The following is a 17,616-nucleotide window of genomic DNA, read 5'->3' on the forward strand; positions in this document are numbered from 1 at the left end:
TGTTGTGGACACTGGTGGTGAGGGAGTTTGTCAAGCGGATAAAGGAGGCCTTTAGGGACTGGTTGGCCCAGAGAACTCCCAACCCAGCAGATAGGTATCAACAGGCCAAAAAAGGCAGCAGTGGCGATGGTGGCAGAAGCAAAATACAGAACATGGGAGGAATTTGGAAAAAGACTTTCAGTTGGCTTTAAAGAGGTTCTGGACAACCGTCTGGTGACTCAGAAGCGCCTGGAGTGGCTGTACGCAGCAAAGGTGAAGAAACTCTGATTTTAAATGAGTATTTTGTTTGTCGGTGGAAGGATCATTTTGAGGAACTCCTAAATCCGAAAGACATGCCTCCCTCACAGGAGTCAGGGCCAGAGGCCTCTGGGGTGACTCCATTTCCCTGGTGAAGATCACTGAGGTAGTTGGTGGCAAGGCACTGGGGGTGGATGAGATTTGCCTGGAAATGCCTAAGGCTTTGGATGTTGTGGAGCTGTCATGGCTGACACGCACCTGCACGTGACATGGACCTCCAGAACAGTACCCTTGGACTGGCAGACCAGGGAAGTGGTCCCTTTTTTTAAGAAAGGTGACCAGAGAGTGTGTGCCAATTACCAGGGTATCACACTGCTCAGTCTCCTCGGGAAAATTTAGGCCAAGGTCCTGGAAAGGAGACTAAGACTGATAGTTAAACCTCAGATTGAGGAGGAACAATGTGGATTCAGTCCCGGCCATGGAACAATGGACCAGCTTTTTACCCTGGTGTGGACTTTTGAGGGGCCATGGAGTTTGCCAACCCAGTCAACATGTGCTTTGTGGACTTTGTCTGTCTCCATTCCTGTTTGTGATATTCATGGACAGGGTGTCAAGGCATAGCCAAGATCAGGAAGGTTGTCCTTTTGCCTCCATTGCATGGATGCCTCCAGTGCACACTGGGGCAGTTTGCAGCTGAGTGTGAAACAGTTGGTATGCAGATTAGCACCTCCAAATCAGAGTCTTTGGTCCTTTCCCAGAAAAGAATGGAATGCACCCTCCAGGTATGGAGAGAGCACCTGCCCCAGGTGGACAATTTCAAGTGTCTGCTGCAAGCTTGGACAGGTAGCAGCAGTTATGCAGCTGCTGTACCGGACTGTAGTCGTGAAGAGGGAGCTGAGCCATAAGGCAAAGCTCTCTGTTTACCAGTCATTCTAAGCCCCCACGCTTACCTATGGTCATGAGCTTTGAGTAATGACAGAAAGAATGAGACTGCGGATGCAAGTGGCAGACATTAGCTTTTTTTTTTTGCAGGGTGGTGGGCTACACCCTACTTGACAAGGTGAGGAACTCAGTCATCCTGGAAAAGCTCAAAGTACAGCTGCTTCATCTCCACACTGAGAAGAGCCAGTTGAGGTGGTTTGGGCATCTTATTAGGATGCCCCCTGGCCACCTCCTGTTGAAGGTTTACCAGGCACAGCCAACTGGGATGAGACCTCAAGGTTTTCCTCCCGCTGGAGGGATTATATCTCCAAGTTGTCCTGGGAGCAGGAGGAAGTGGCGGGGGACAGGGTTGTCTGGGCTTCTCTGCTTTCCCTATTGCAACAGCGACCCCAGCTGGATCAAGCAGGTTAAGAAGATAAGAATATGCATTTCAAGCACAATATGGCTGCAAGATTTGAATCAATCAGTCTGGCCTAACTTAGCTGGACACGGGGCTATAAATCCATCAGTGATACTCTGATTGTGACCAAAATTGGTTCGTACGTACACAAACATCACCTGAGGAAGCCTTTGAAATTTTGCTTGAATCATCCTCAGCTGGCCCCTGTAACACTCACTGTAGTGGCAATAAACTATCATTATTTCTTTCTAAGATAAGATTTCTTCCTAAACTAAGACAACACTCATGGTTTCCAAAACACCTCATGAAGACATAGTCACTAGAGAGAGCTTCAACAGTTATTGCAAATGGTGTACATCAAAATATAGAAGCAATCATATGCCGTACTGCTTATCTTGTGGGAAAACCAATTAGTCATGCATTCTACCAAGTCTGACAATTTTGCAAATACAAGTTCTTTAAAAAACGTTATAGTTGTTTCACAATTGCTAAAAGTTTGAAAATTAATGTTTTCTACTGCTCCTTAGGTTTTATCAAGTTACCTCAAAATTGGTCATAAAACAGAGGACTCTAAAGATAAATAAATATTTAAAACATCATGGCTTTTAAGCAGTGTGGCTGTGGGATTTTAACAAATTTGTGTGACCTGGCTTATTCTGACTTAAATGGCTACAAATACATAAATTATTGTCTGATTATAACTACATTTAAAACATATGCACAGAATGAAACAGAGAAACTGATGGAGTATTATGAATTAATTTTCAATAATATAACTTAACGAAATACAGTACTGCCTAAAACAATGCTTGGTTTCTTATTGCTCCCTAACAAATAATTGTCTCAAAAAATGCAGTGCTGCCATGGGCCACTTGTGGCTCACCTTTAAAATATCTCCTTTCCAATGCAGAAGGTGCTCATTTCAAGCTCACTTAAGCTGTCCTTACCAAAGGACAATTTAAATCAAGGTGAAGTTGGTATTCTGAGACCTTTGTAAGACACTGAAGTTCAAATTAATCAATTCTCAAAAACATACAACCCCAATACCAAAAAAGTTGGGACGTTGAGTAAAATGTACACGAATGTAAATTAAAACAGATTGCAATGATTTGCAAATCTCATAGACCCATATTTTATTCACAATAGAACACAGAACACACATCAGATGTTGAAAGTGAGACATTTTACCATTTCATGAAAAACATTCATTCAAAACTTGACGGCAGCAACGCATCTCAAAAAAGTTGGGACAAGGGCAAAAAAGGCTGGAAAATTAAGTGGTACTAATAAACAGCTAGAGGAGCAATCTGCAACTAACTCACATGACTGTGTATAAAAAGAGCATTTTAGACAGGCAGACTCTCACAGAAGCAAAGATGGGAAGAGGTTCACCAATCTTTACAAACTGTGTCTAAAAATTGTGGAACAATTTCAGAAAAATGTTCCTCAGCGTAAAATTGCGAAGACTTTGGAAATTCCACCATCTACAGTACATATCATCAAAAGATTCAGAGAATCTGGAGAAATCCCTGTGCGCAAGGGACAAGGCCGACAGTCAATATTAGATGCTTGTGGCCTTGAGGCCCTCAGGCACTGCATTAAAAAACTGGCATGATTCTTTAATGGAAATCAATGCATAGGCTCAGGAATACTTTCAGAAATCACTGCCTGTGAAGACAGTTCGCTGTGTAAAATGCAAGTTAAAGCTGTATCATGCAAAGAAGAAACAATATGTCAACAAGATTTAGAAACGCAGCCGTCTTCTCTGGGCCAAAGCTCATTTAAAATGGACGGGGGCAAAATGGAAAACTGAAGAGTCTGGGTGCTAAACTGGTCTGCCTGCAGCCCAGACCTTTCACCAATAGAAAACATTTGGTGCATCATGAAACAAATAATCCTGCTAAGATGACCCAGGACTGTTGAGTAGCTAAAATCCTGCATCAGATAAGAATGGGACAATATTCCTCTCCCAAAACTCCAGCAATTGGTCTCCTCACTTCCCAGATGTTTACAGACTTTTGTTAAAAGAGGGGATGCTACACAATGGTAGACATGGCCCTGTCACAACTTTTATGAGATGCGTTGCCGCCATCAAGTTATAAATGAGTTAATATTTTTCATGAAATCGTAAAATGTCTCACTTTCAGTATGATATGTCTTCTATGTTTTATTGTGAACAAAAGATGGGTCCATGAGATCTGCAAATCATTGCATGTTTTTATTTACATGTATTTACATTTTACTCCTACCTTGACAGCCCACCTCGCAGATGTAAAGTCAGAGACAATAGCTCATCTGCTGCTGCACAGTTTGTGTTGGTCATCCTCTAGTCCTTCATCAGTGGTAGGGGTGAGAATCTCTAGGCACCTCACAATTCGGTTACGATTCAGAGGGCTGCGATGCGATAATAAAACGATTATCAATGCATCTTGATCTTGTTTTCTCACTGTGTGACAACTTGGAACTTTTAAAGCAAAGTATTTGTAATGATCCGTAATTAATTTACTTCCAATATTTTTTATTAATAAAACAAACGGAAGTGATGGGGCAAGTGAACTGCCCCGGTTCTCAACGAGTATGGATGCAAATCTTTGGCAATAAAGTTGTGATAAAGTATGTAATTCGCTTTGTCCTTTCCGAGTTGGGTGAAAGCTCTGACATCGCTTGATCGACGGTCCTCTGGTTGGCAGCAACTATAAGCGGGTGTAAAACGGGTGGAAACATGTAATATGGTTTTCCCTCTCAACTTCACAGAAGCCAAAGTGCTTTCATACACTAGCTCAAGGGTCGGCAACCTGTGGAGCGGGAAAATTCGAACGAGACGCTGGAGAACGAGAAGCGACTTCAGCCTCATAAAAAGAACATTTGAGAGACATTTTACAAGAATCTGTTCTACTTTTGTGGAAAAGTTTCCAGCTGGTGATGTACGAAAAGCAGCATTTTTGTTTGTATTATATTTTCAGCCTATACTAGGACATTAGCACATACTGAGACATATTTATAGCCAAGATGGTAAAATGGACTCAAATTGTTGTGTCTCCCAAGGTAATTTGATTTTTGTTGAAAGGAGAAAATGACTCTTATTAACATTTGGGTTGCCGACTCCTGCACTAGCTTTTAATGTAGTGTGCACACCACAGACTGTCCGGGCGCTGCACTTCTGCACTTTGCAAAGTTCCGCCTTTTGTGTTCCATCAACAATACGTTATCAATTAAAACTTAGGAAATTGATTTTTGACATTTGTAAATCGATTCAGAATCGTCCACGTCCGCATCGCGATGCATCCAAGAATCAATTTTTTCCCCCACCCCTAATCAGTGGTCACAGGACGCTGCCCACAGGACGCAGTCTGTAATTGTAGAACTACAAAGTGCACCTATATAGTAAGTGGAGCTGATAAAATGGATAATGAGCACAGAAACAAGGAGGTGGTCATAATGTCATGCCTGATCAGTGTATATACACACACATTTTTTTTCTAGTATGTTAAACTCAGCAAAAAATGCACTAAAACATAACCATATTTAAATCTGTTCCATATATAAGAAAAGCTAACATTATGGTACTGAATACACACTAATTTACATATGTTTACAATGCAAACACACTCACGCAGAGCCCTGTACACACATGCACATTTGTTCCGAAATTAAATTTAAAGGCAACAACCAAAGTCTAACAATATGCTTGAGAACGGAGCAAAGACAAACAATACTATGTGTCTATGATCAAACTCTAATACATAGAGCAGGAAACACATCCTCCACCTGGCATTATTCTGGAGTTTATTCAAAGACTATCATAGATTTTGACGGTATGCATATCCAAAAGAGAGCAGCAGAGAAAGTTCTTTCTAAGGTAGCTGAACAAATTGAACATACCGCAGACCCAGACGGTCCATTTCTACACTATGATAATTAAGTTCATCCTCACCTCATCTGTAACCATCAGGTGTGGATCCTCCATCTCAAAAAACAAGTCAAACTCCAGCACATAATCTGAATAGTAGAGAGAATCATCGGGTGTCGTCTACCAGGACATACAACAACAGGGTCATGGCACGCTGGCAAAATTAAAGTTGACCTCTCATCCTGTATGTCACCTATTCCATCCACTTCTCTCTGATACAATACTCAGGGCCATTAAAACCAGCATAGCTCGACATGCGTACGGCCTTTTCCCCAGAGCTGTGGAGCTCATTAATCACTGTCGAACCTTACAAACCACTGTTACTATGGCCAGTAACTCTATTGTTTAACTTCTCTGTATCATAATGCATATCTGCATTACGGTACAAATGTTCATATTATTCTGTGAATAATAGTTCATTTAATGGTTCCTCAGACCCTGCCTACATGTTCATATCTACACATTCATCTCTTTTTTGGTATTTTGTATCTACCCTCTTATTCTTTAATCTAGTTATTTAATTTGTCCCTTAGTGAAGTGTTTTATTTTCTTTTAAACTTTTTTTTACCAGTCTATACACTTGTCAGTCTCTTTAGCATGTTACATATAATACATATGTGCATCAAGACACATTCCTTGTATGTGTAATGTTTGGTGAAATAAAGTGATTCTGATTCAAATTTTAAAAACATTTAAGATGTTTCACTTTTTATTTTTATTATTATTTACTATACTGATATTACAAATATTGTAATTTATTGTTATTGTCGCGTTATCGTTGTTAATTAGCTTTTGTAGTACTGCATAAATTCAATTCATTAATTTTTTAATGCTTTTTAATGAAACTGAAATACTACAGAGCAGTGAAAAAACATCACCCACTAGACAACTAATTTAATAGTAAGTAGCATGAAATAAATTCACATGATTCTGCCCAATCTGGCAACAGTGAGTGCAGGTGATGTTTGAATGTTTTAGTGATGAGCAGTACAGAAGAGCAGAAGAAATAGAGGCTTTTTTAACCATTATCTTAAAAAATTAAAACTTTTTTTTGGCAAACACTGAATAGGGTTTTTAAGCTGCTAAAAAGCATGTTTTTCCTGAGCACGTACTAAAACCAGCCACACTGGTTTTTAATGCCCAGTGTAGTCTGAATAAGTTTCTCTGTTGCTCTTGACTGCCAAGTAACAGTCTCGGTTACTTTTAGAAATAACAACTGAGAGCATTTAAGCCAGCCAGCAATCTGGAGCAGAAGGAAACCTATTTGAACTTCACCTGCAGTTTAGTCAGATACTGTTGACTCAACTCGTTATCCGACAGCAATAGTTACACTGAAGTTTTATAAAAGTAATAAAGGTGCTGGTTATTCAAAATTGTTTACTGTTTTTGAATACTATGATTAATTTCTAGAATATTATCAAATAAAATACACACACAGACACACACACCTAACAACACTGAGCCTTCACATACATTGCTGGATGAAGACAACCCATAAAATGATTTGAGAGCTGCAGCAAGCCCTCTGTTGATGTTAATTTGTAGGTATTTCTAAAGTACTAATAAAGCTTGTTTTTAAGCAGATATATTCAAATTAATTATTATTATACATAAACTATAAAAATAATCAACGGATAATAAAATATATTATCTGGAATCTTAAACTAACTCCATGTTTTTTGTGTAACTGTTTTTTCTGTCATTTTCAGAAAAAAAATATAATGCTTCTTGCAATGGGTGTTCACAGTTTCTGTAGACGAAAAGGCATAAAGGTGCGACTATTCCTGACAATAAGCCAATAAAACTGTTTTGAAAAAACATACCTGATTTCCTGCTCCACATCATGGCTTAGGTAGCGTGCCCTTTGCTGGGCTGAGGAGTAGTACCGGTTGTTGTACACTTGGTCTCCTTCACGTGTAAATGCCTCTTTGCAGTTGCGAGGAGGATGTCCTCCCAGCATCACCCTCCGTGCATCTTTATTATTCTAACATCAAATAAGTACACATGCAGGAAAGATCAAAGCCAATCAGATCACACTACTGAACGATAAAAAGGAAAGAGATTCCTACATACTCACCTTAATAAGAAGAACAGTCTCTATACCTCTCATGTCAATCAAACAATTGGTCACAACTGGATTGTCAATATCAAGGGCTTGGAGTACTGACGGGTATTCAGGATGACTGACAGCTCTGTAGGGTAGGGAAATCAAGTGAATTCAAATTTTAAATGTTAAACAAGCAAAATGAGTTTTCAATACTATTCAAAATCCTGACTGTCCCTGAGCTTCTTATGCCTTCAAGTACTAGGCTTATGAGCACACTGCACTTTTCCAAAAAGGGATTAGATGATGATCAATTGAAAGCAAATCAAAAAATGTAAAAATACTTCTTATATTGTTTACTGTCTATTTTGCTACTGTGTAAGCAGCTCCTTCATTGTCATTTGTGTAGTCAATGTATTTTTAATAACTCTGCCAAAAAAATGAATGGAATCCAATTGAATGGAATCATGGTGAAATTTGAGGTTTCATGATGCATTGAATTGTCTCCTAAAGAGTTCTAATCACATAATTGAGAGGTCACAGATTTCTACCCTTACAACTGACTAAAATTCTGACAGGTCCTGTCTCCCTTAGTTACTGTTGCTATGTCCATCAACCTTTCAGACTGACCTAGTACCTTCTGTAGCACTTGTACTAACAGACTAACAAGTTCAGTAGCACAAAGAAAAATTCCTAGCACACAGAGGAGTTCATTTGAAAACATTTTATTATTTGGAGTCATGTGATGATGTACATGGGCTTGGTTGCAGCCAGTTAGAGCTCTCGACATGACATCCTTTTGTTCTTCATGTGTGACACAGATGTGTCATCCGTGTGTCAGTGTGAACAGCAAAAAAAAAACACACTGAATCTGACATTTACAATTCCGATTTGTGACGCTTTCATATGTGGTACTGAAATCCGATCCGTATCCAATCTGCAGCAATGCAACTCAGTCTGAACAGCCAGACGGGAATTCATGCGTTTTTTTTCATGTCAATCCAACTTGACATTCATCATAATTTCACGCTGCTGAGACTTCATAAACATTTGAGGTGATATTTTTTTACAAAAATTAGAAGAGACTCATCCAAAACCATGGGATTTCAAATGAAGTGGCCGAACGCAGTCGTAGGAGAGCGAGGCTGCGGCTCAAAGAACAGTTAAAGTCTGAAAGCAAAGTTTAAAGAATCCGAGGACGTGAATCAAAGAAGTGACCGTGGCCGAATAGCGTGCCCTTATTACAGCGAACTCGAACATACTGTGGGTGATGAGCCCAGCTATCAACCACTGGAACTTTATAATCGCTCCTGTGATGCTGGCGAAGACGAAACTAAAAGCTCCGGGAGTGACTGGCATTCGCTGGCCATCATGATTGTTTACTTCTTGATGAGCATGCCACATGAAGCATTGTTCTTTTGTGCATTCGGGTCGGTTTAGGAGTGTGATCTGTTCAGACTAATGTCGCATACAGGTCACATTCAAAAGATAATGTGAACAGCCAAACAAAAAAATTGGAGTCTCATTTGGGCCACTTTTACCTCCTGTAAACGTAGCCTAAGTGTCTTCAACACAGTGAGGAAAGCATTCAGCTGGTGTTCAGTCCTTCCTTCTTTTTTCAGAAGTTCGCAAGGTGATCCAAAATGGGCAAACATCTACTGCATACTCTGGAGGATGCTCAGCGTTTTCTGGCCCCTGATCCAGTTTCATCATGAAGTGTGGCCAATAACCAGACAACAACAGCTGTACGTTTTGAACTGATGCTGAGGAGTTAAAGGTCTCTAAAACTCTGTCTTCCACCGTGCCTGACTGCTGACACATCCAGTCTGCTATCTTTCATTAACAAGATTTGGGAGATGAATTTGGTGAGGTGTAGTTCTTTATGTGCTATCATGTAGGCTGTGTGAATTCTTTCTCGGCTGTTTTTTCGCTTGCATGACACACTGCATGAGCTGAGTTTTCTTAGGAGCACTCTCTGCAATGATGAAATCGCATGAGTGTTTATGCGTTCGACTCTTGCCATGTTTTTTCACTGCCTCTTTTCTGAAATCATTTGTTCATGTTAAGAAATCCATTTTTACAGCTATATCGTAGCTTGCATTCGAACAGAATCCGTAGTATAGTCTGCTTTATGTTACCACATCTGAGTCACGCAAATTCCTGAAGCCAAAAAGTTCTGAAATGTCTTTCTGTGGTTGTACATCGGCATGAAGTGCTTGAACGGTTGTTCAAGTACATCTTCGTGTGGGTCTTTTACTAGTTCATTGTTCCTGAGTCAGAGCACATGACCTCTTAAGGTCTGACATAGAGATGTAAATTGTGTGAAAAATCTGATATTTTTCACGTCACCATTTTCTACACGGCAAGAAGCTCGGCTCATCTGCTTTGTTAGTCTTGTTTTGCCACTCTGGTTGAAATCCCGCGCGCACGCATTTTAGTCGCAGTCTGCAGCCCTGTTATACTTGTTTAATTTCTCCCTTATTATAATTCGTAATGCTCTTAAAAGTGATCTTACTCCTTTTTGTTTTCTTCTGCGTTAAGAGGATGGAGTTGTCAACATATCAGAGGTCTGGCTGCTGGCTAGGTCAATGTCGTTGCCATAGACCTTGAAAGAGTAAGGTTGTGGACATGGGCCTGCTTGTTGCCCAGTCCGCAACAGTTCTTGTTCAAAGTGGATTGTATGGTGTATTGGTTTAATTGTTTCTGGAAAAGGAAATAAAGAGTGTCTAGGTGAGCAGTACACTTTTGAGTTTATGACTTTATGCAGTGTTTGGCTGTTTTCGATTTTAGAAACTATGGTAATATTAATATTTGAACTTATTTTTTAGGTTAAACGTGGCTTTTAATATTTTGAGCTGGAACATTAATGGTCTAAAGTGCTAATTTTTTAGACTTCAAGAAAATAAACTGATATTTTAGTATATTTCACAAAAAGTGCATAAAAAAATCTATATTTTTTTAAAATGGAGATTTTGAGATTTTGATTGGTCCTGCCTCTGAGTTTGACTGTCTGTTCACGCCTGCAGGTCTGCAGTACGTGCTGTTCACCTCTTCATGCTCGTGGGTATATTTCAGTTTTTCCATCTGAATTTACACGCCCAAATCGTAAGGCAAATTATTCAGTAACTGCATGAAATAACTGTAAATTTTCAGGGTTTTTTTTTTTTAAAAGTTCCCCTCAAATTAACAGAAAATATGTTTTATGATCATAAACATAATGCTATATGCTTACAATTTACTGCTGAAAGCCAAAAATCTTAGATGCTCTTTGTATTTTTTTATAAAAGTAATTTTTATAGAGCATATTACTGAAGAGACACCATCTGAGATCCAGTTTCTAGCTCAGATTTGTGGAAAAATGGGCCAACTTTCAGTAGAAAAAAAAATTGTGAAATCAGCTTCTTTTATTATAAAGTTAAAATGACATTACCCATCTATTTGACTGCAAAGAAGACAGTTACAGCTCTCATATGACACCCACCTTTTGAATGAAGCTTATAAAATATGAAAATTATGAAGTAAAGAATATGAAGAAGTGCATTTTGGAACCACCGGTGGTTAAGATGAATGGAAATTTTCTTCTATGTAAGCGTTCTGAACACTGTCGAAAAATGCTGGTCATCTCCAAAGTAGAGGGGGTCAAATGTCTGTTCACTCTGTGGTTTTGGTGGCTCCTCACACTCTACATAAAACTGTGGCTTTGTTTAACAATCAGCTTGACAGACTGTTATCAGGTTCTAATCAATTAATATTCAGAGGTAGGCTTTAAATTTAAATGTTTATGGAATGATTCACTGTAAAACGCTTGCTTGTGATTATTTGATCAAAACATTTTAAACTCTTCTGCTTTAACCTTTATTTGACAAAGGTTTCAACTCACATGCTATAGCTTTCTTTTCTTCTGAGTTAGAAACGGTCTCAAATTCCCGAAACAAAACATGCTACTATTATTATTATTTTATTATTATTAAAAGATTTGTTTGCGCAAATTTTTGTTTTAAAACTGGTGGTTCTGTTTAGTATCAGACTTGTATTATGTGGTATGCTTAACCAATGAGCAGTAAATAATAGGCCAAGCCACATAAAATGCAAGTGTAAATGCACACAAGACGCATCTAAAAGAGATGCAAATCCAATCGATCACTTCAGGAGGTCTGAGACGCATTTGAGCCACATATTATAGCAGTATAAACACACCCGTCTCTCCAAGACACATTCGACTACCAAAACCCTCCCAGCACAAACAAAACTCCTTCCATGCAGTACATCACTGGGCATGTGATCCACGTTTGTGAGGCAAATAATCATGGAGGACGCACATGGTTGGGGACTGGACGAAACGAAATGCTTCATAGCAATATGGACAGACACTACTGTGCAAAACAAACCGCAGATGAAAAGGCTAAATGGATAAACAATTGGTAATTGGTTGTTGCATAACGAAACATTCTGTCCCACCCATCAAAATGTGGCTAATCAAGACAGTCCACATACAGTCCACATACTAGTCACATGGAGTAACCAGATGTAAACAGGGTCTATGAGTTTTTTGTACCATTTCCTGCAAGCAGCATGCCACCAGAAGCACATACAATTTTTCTAAATGGGAGAGGACTTAGGGAAAAGGAATTCACCTCCAGCAGCAGTTATGCTCACTTTGTTCTTATAGATATTCTCACGAGTTCTTATGGATAAATTCGCAAATTTTGAAAATGTGAACCAAAACAAAACTAGAGGACAGACTCTAAGCATAACTATGCATACACAAACACTGAACTAATTGTACTGCAGCATGTTAAGTAATTGGCAAGCAATTTTAAAGTAACTGGTGATTTGCCTAGAATTTCTTCCATAAACTGGATTGGTTTTATTTAGCATCTAACCTAACATGTCTCCCCTGTGTAGTTGTCTTTAAAATTGTGATTTAGCTACTTTAAAGTAATGTTTCATGTGCTTCAATTATTTTTCCTATCCCTGCACACATGGAGGTAGACAACAGTTTGGTTACCTGTGGCTGATGTTGTAGGGTGTGTCAGTAAATTCACTGACAATAATTTGAGGTCTTTGTCCTTGAGGAAAGCTTCGAATCATGAGAGCCTGTAGTACTTTCTCATCCATGTAGTTATCACAGCAGAAAGCCAACATCAGAGACTTCAGACAGCTCTCCACAGCAAGACCCAAGTCTGCATCCCTCAACCGGATACAGAATCCTACAAATATTGAAGAACAAGTGTCAAAGGCCTTCAAGGGAAAATTTGCTCATCACACACTGAACGGTCAATAACCTTAAACATTTGAAAACTTACAGTTTCTGTTCACATCAAACCAACTGAAACGTGGGATTGCAGAGGTTAAAAGAACTGTGTTAAATTTACAGAAAACATCTTAAAACACATGATGCAATCATGATTGGGTATAAAGGGAGCATCCAGAAAAGACCTAAGTGTTTCTGAGCAAGGATGGGTTCAGGCTCACCACTTTGCCAAAACATATATTAGCAAATAGTCCAACTGTTTATGAAAAACGTTCCTCAACAAGCATTTACAAGGATTTTATGTATTTCACCCGCTTCAGTGCATAATATTAAAAGATTCAATCTGGAAAAATCTCTGTCTGTAAAAAGCAAGGTCAAAAACCACAACTGAATGCCCACAAGCTTCAATCCCTCAGACAGAACTGCACTAAAAACTAGCATGCTTCTGTGATGGATATCACTGCAAGTGCTCGGGAATACTTTAACATACTGTTGTCAGTAAATGGTGTTTGTCACTGCATCCACAAACGCAAGTTAAAATCATACTTTGCACAGAGGAAGCCATTTGTCAACAACATCCAGAAAAGCAGCTGACTTCTCTGGGCTCAAGCTAATCTCCAAATGGACTGATGTACAGTGGGACCGTGTACAAACCTTACAGATTGTTTATGGAAATAATGGATGTTGCATTCTCTATGCCAAAGAAGTAAAGGATCACGCAGACTGTTACTGATGTAAAGTTCTAAAGCCTGGTTCTGTCTGGGGAATGGGGTATATGAGTGTGTTGGTAGGCTTGCACATCTGTGAAAGCACCATTAACAATCAACGGCATACACATATTTGGGTGCTGCCTTTAAGACACAGTCAAGGACGTCCATGCTTGTTTCAACATGACAACACCGAGAAATTCTGCACGTGTTACAACAGCATGGCTGCGTAAGTGTTGATGGTAGGCTGGCCTGTCTGCCTGCTACTGAAAATGTGTGGTGCATTATAAAGTGCAAAATACAACACCGAAGGCCCCATGTAGTTGCACAGCTGGATACTTAACTCCAATGTGCCAAAATTGCCAAAATATTTTGCCAAAATATTTATGAATCCTTTGGAAAGTGGCAAAGATGCATTTGCTCCCATCAGCTAGGAACAGTACAACACTAAATTGTTTTCTCCATGCAGATTAAGTAACTTTTAAGCGTTGTCACTTGAGAGCTGTTCAGGTGGAGAGACTTATTTATAATATAGTCCTGTAGCCAGGTGGGTTCCTTTCGAACGTGTGAAGGCTTGGGATTCAGTGAAAGAGCAGGTATAGCTACAGCGCTCTCCTGGATGTTTTCAGCAGGAAGAGAACATGGAGCTATGTGACGTGCGCTCCATTTCTGACCATCCTCCACATTCTGTGGTATGTGTTTGTTGCAACTCTCCTCAAGATTTGTTCAGGCTTACTGAATTGAGGTGTGCCTTTGGTACATGGACAGGCATTTTCACTCTCACACTATCCCCAACACAAAAAGCAGAGGCTCGTGCACCATGCTTCACATCGGTGTAGAACTTCATTTTTTGCTCATAACGCCAGACTGGTATCCATAGGTGCGTCACTAGTCGGGACAGAAAGCACAGAAAGCTTAATGCGTATTTTCCGGCCATTCAGTAATTGAAAGGGGGGCATGCCTATAGCAGCATGCAGCGTAGCCTGGTAATTCATCAAAAACTCAGCAATGGTAGACTTCCATGGAAAAAGAATTCAAAACAGCCATCTGCAGTCTGCTTCAAAACCAGACTTAAGCGCTCAGTTGAGCCATGTGCTGCTGGATGGTACACAGACACTCTGTGTTGCACAATGCCTTGTTCAGAACTCAGCAAATTCCTCTGAAGTAAACTGCAGCGCATTATCCGTCACAATGGAATCCGGGTTGCCATGTTTACTAAAGGTGATATCTTTCGTAGTGGCAGCTGCAGAGAAGGCTACCTCTGGTCATTTACTACAGTGATGGCATATCGCCAGTTCCATGCACTTGTTTCAAGGGGCCCAACAATGTCAATGACCAGTTTTTGTCATACAGGGGAACAGACTGATTTATTTTGACACAGTGTACAAAGTGTTTGGCACAGCCAAGCAGAGGAGGTTGAGCAGCCAAGTGTCTGGACAGGGATAACAGAGGCAGCTACAGACACAGAGGTCAACACAGCATTACCTAAAATATGAAGGTTCAGAGCAGTTACCAGATCCATACCTAACAAGGGAGTGTCGTTTTCCACCACAAAGAAGCTAGCAGACGCAGAGGCATTACCAAGACACTTCTGCAGAAAAGCATCCCAGTAGCGGTATGGGTGTCTTTGAATAAGTGTTCAAGCTCGCTGTAGGCTGCATTAGGTTAGCCTCATTAAAGTGTTGGTGACTACTGAACTGGGTAAAATAGACACAGAAGAACTGGTGTCGATGACCATATTGAGCTGGGTCATCAGCAGGCTTAATTGTGATATTGCATGTAATTTTGCCAGTGGCATAAGCAGACCCCTGCATGTACAGCACAGTGAAGTCTGGAACCAATACTTCTTGAATTGAGTGCACAGAAGCTGAGCAGCTAACACGTGCAAAATGTCTCTTCTTTTTGCATAAATTACATGTAGCTTTGGCAGCTGGATATATGAACACTTGTGTGTATGTCTGACCCACACTGGTAACATAAACGAGAAGCCGTAGGGGACTTAGTCGCTATCTTGGCCTGAATGAGTGATTTAGGCTGGCAACGTAAGCGGTTCTGTTTCTTATACACGGTTTGCACAGGTAATATCCACAACAGGGCTCTCGGCAGCGATCGACTTACGTTCAACAGCGGACTCAGTTTTTATGGCAATAGTAATTGTCCAGTGTCAAATTGGGCTCGAGAAGTAACCTCTCTCTGATACGAGGACTTGAGATATTCTCAATGAACTGGTCACAAAACATTTCATCTGATTTATCTCCAAAATCGCAACTAGATGCCAACTCACATAATATGTGATGCCATATACCGCACACCAGTCTCATGTGGAGCTTGACTGCATTTTTGGAATGTGTAAAAGTATAAAATAAAGTGCATAGAATAGAGCAGGGAATATTAGAAGCCATCTTCCACAAAAAAAAAAAAAATGCTTGTTGCCAATTTGTTATATGAGGTGTACTAAAAATAACAAGACTCAAGTAACAGTGCAAAACTTTCTATCGACTTGCTTGCTCTCAAGTACGCAATTCTTCTTCAGATACATAACCGAATCTCAATCAACTCAGTGCATGTCATGGTGACACCTGGTGAATGAACACAGGAACTATAGTCTTAAACTGTAGTACAATGAACACAACAACACTTGCACTTTGTTCACCACATATTATTTCAGTGTGCTCCAGAACTGTCTAACGACTGTTGAGTTTCTCCAACAACATGAAGTTCCTCAGTTATCCAGTATGACGCTAGTGCAAGATCAAACAACATGTTCTGTCCTTTCTCACCAAACCCTCTAGACCAGTTTGACCATGGTGGAGGCACTTGCATGTGCCATTCATCCTCCTGCTGTGCTTAAAAGCTACACCTGGATGTGTTATTCACCCCAATGTTGTACTAGAAAGCCTCACCTACATTTTGCCACTCCTGTTGTGTACAATATTTCCTAACTTGTTCATGTTACCATTCTCATAGCTAACATTCAAAATACTTACCTCAATTATTTGTAAATTAGATTTAATTCTTAGTCTTTTTCAGATAACCTTTGATAGACTTCTTATATTAGTCACTGGCTTTCACTGGTTAATCTGAATGCTTCTGTTGAGAATTTCTTTATTTATACTTTTCTTAACTCTCACTGAATCTAACTCTAATTCTGCTATTCTATGCCAACCAGAAGAGTTATGATTTCTCTTGAGCTTTCTTCCTAATGCTCTTAGGGAGTTTTTTTGCAACTGTTACCCCCAAAACTTGCAAAACTGCATTTTAATTGAACTGATTGTCTCTGGCAGTTAGACAATGGCTTGTTGTGCCAATTGTGATGACCAGGGCATGTGTCATGCCCCTGGCATGCATGGCTACTTCTGAAACTCCCTGAATGGTGTTTATACATATTGAATGTGAGAAGAGCAGCACAAGAATGAATTGAATTTAAATGCCATGCTTACTTATGCCAAAACATAGCATTACTCAAGAGAAAGTCTTTCATATGACTTCTTTCTCAAAGCTAGATTTTCAATATACGTGACAATGCATTTGCAGGTATGTTGTCTTTTCCTGGCAAGTGTACTTCAGATTATATGGCTGTAAAAAGTCAAGGGATTATGATCTGTATAGACCGTAATCTCACCAACAGCCCCTGCCAGATAAACCTCAAAACGCTGTACTGCCAAAAGCAAACGGTTCTTTCTCAAGAGTAGACTAAGCTCCCTGAAGGTGACTGAGCTTTCTAAAAAAAAAATGATCTATTCCTGTGACATCATCTTGTAAAACACAGCTCTTACTCCAATATCACAAGTATCCACTGCTACTTAAAATGGCACAGAGAAATCAGAAGCCTTCAGAACTGGTTCACAAGACAAAACGGCCTTTATCTTGTCCAATGCACCGTGACACCATGACTTTTTTAAAAGACTGGATAACTGGGCAGTCACAGCTGCAAAGTTGAGTACAAATCTGTGACAAGACCCACTTATCCCCAATATACGCATTAATTGACGATTCTAGCTTCTCAAATAACTGCTGTATATGCCCAATGTGCTCAGACCATGATGCACTAAAACTACAACGTTATTAAGGTAAATTAGCACATTCTTCAAACTCAAACTTATCAAGTTCTTTAACCGTTGG

General features: G+C 39.8%; 1 protein-coding gene across 2 annotated transcripts in view; it reads right to left on the reverse strand.

The window, feature by feature from the left end:
* si:dkey-119f1.1 (uncharacterized protein LOC557127 homolog) overlaps positions 1–17,616 on the reverse strand; it is a 175,144-nt gene that overhangs the window by 93,209 nt on the left and 64,319 nt on the right. For both annotated transcript variants that reach the window (XM_036563109.1, XM_036563108.1), the window contains exons 15-17: positions 12,542–12,743; positions 7,567–7,681; positions 7,313–7,473 (exon numbers count right to left, since the gene is read on the reverse strand). In XM_036563109.1, the coding sequence (XP_036419002.1) occupies positions 7,313–7,473; positions 7,567–7,681; positions 12,542–12,743 (478 nt within the window). The remainder of the gene's footprint in view (positions 1–7,312; positions 7,474–7,566; positions 7,682–12,541; positions 12,744–17,616) is intronic.

The sequence above is a fragment of the Colossoma macropomum genome, unplaced genomic scaffold (genome assembly GCF_904425465.1).
Source record: "Colossoma macropomum unplaced genomic scaffold, Colossoma_macropomum, whole genome shotgun sequence".
In the NCBI taxonomy this organism is placed as follows: Eukaryota; Metazoa; Chordata; class Actinopteri; order Characiformes; family Serrasalmidae; genus Colossoma; species Colossoma macropomum.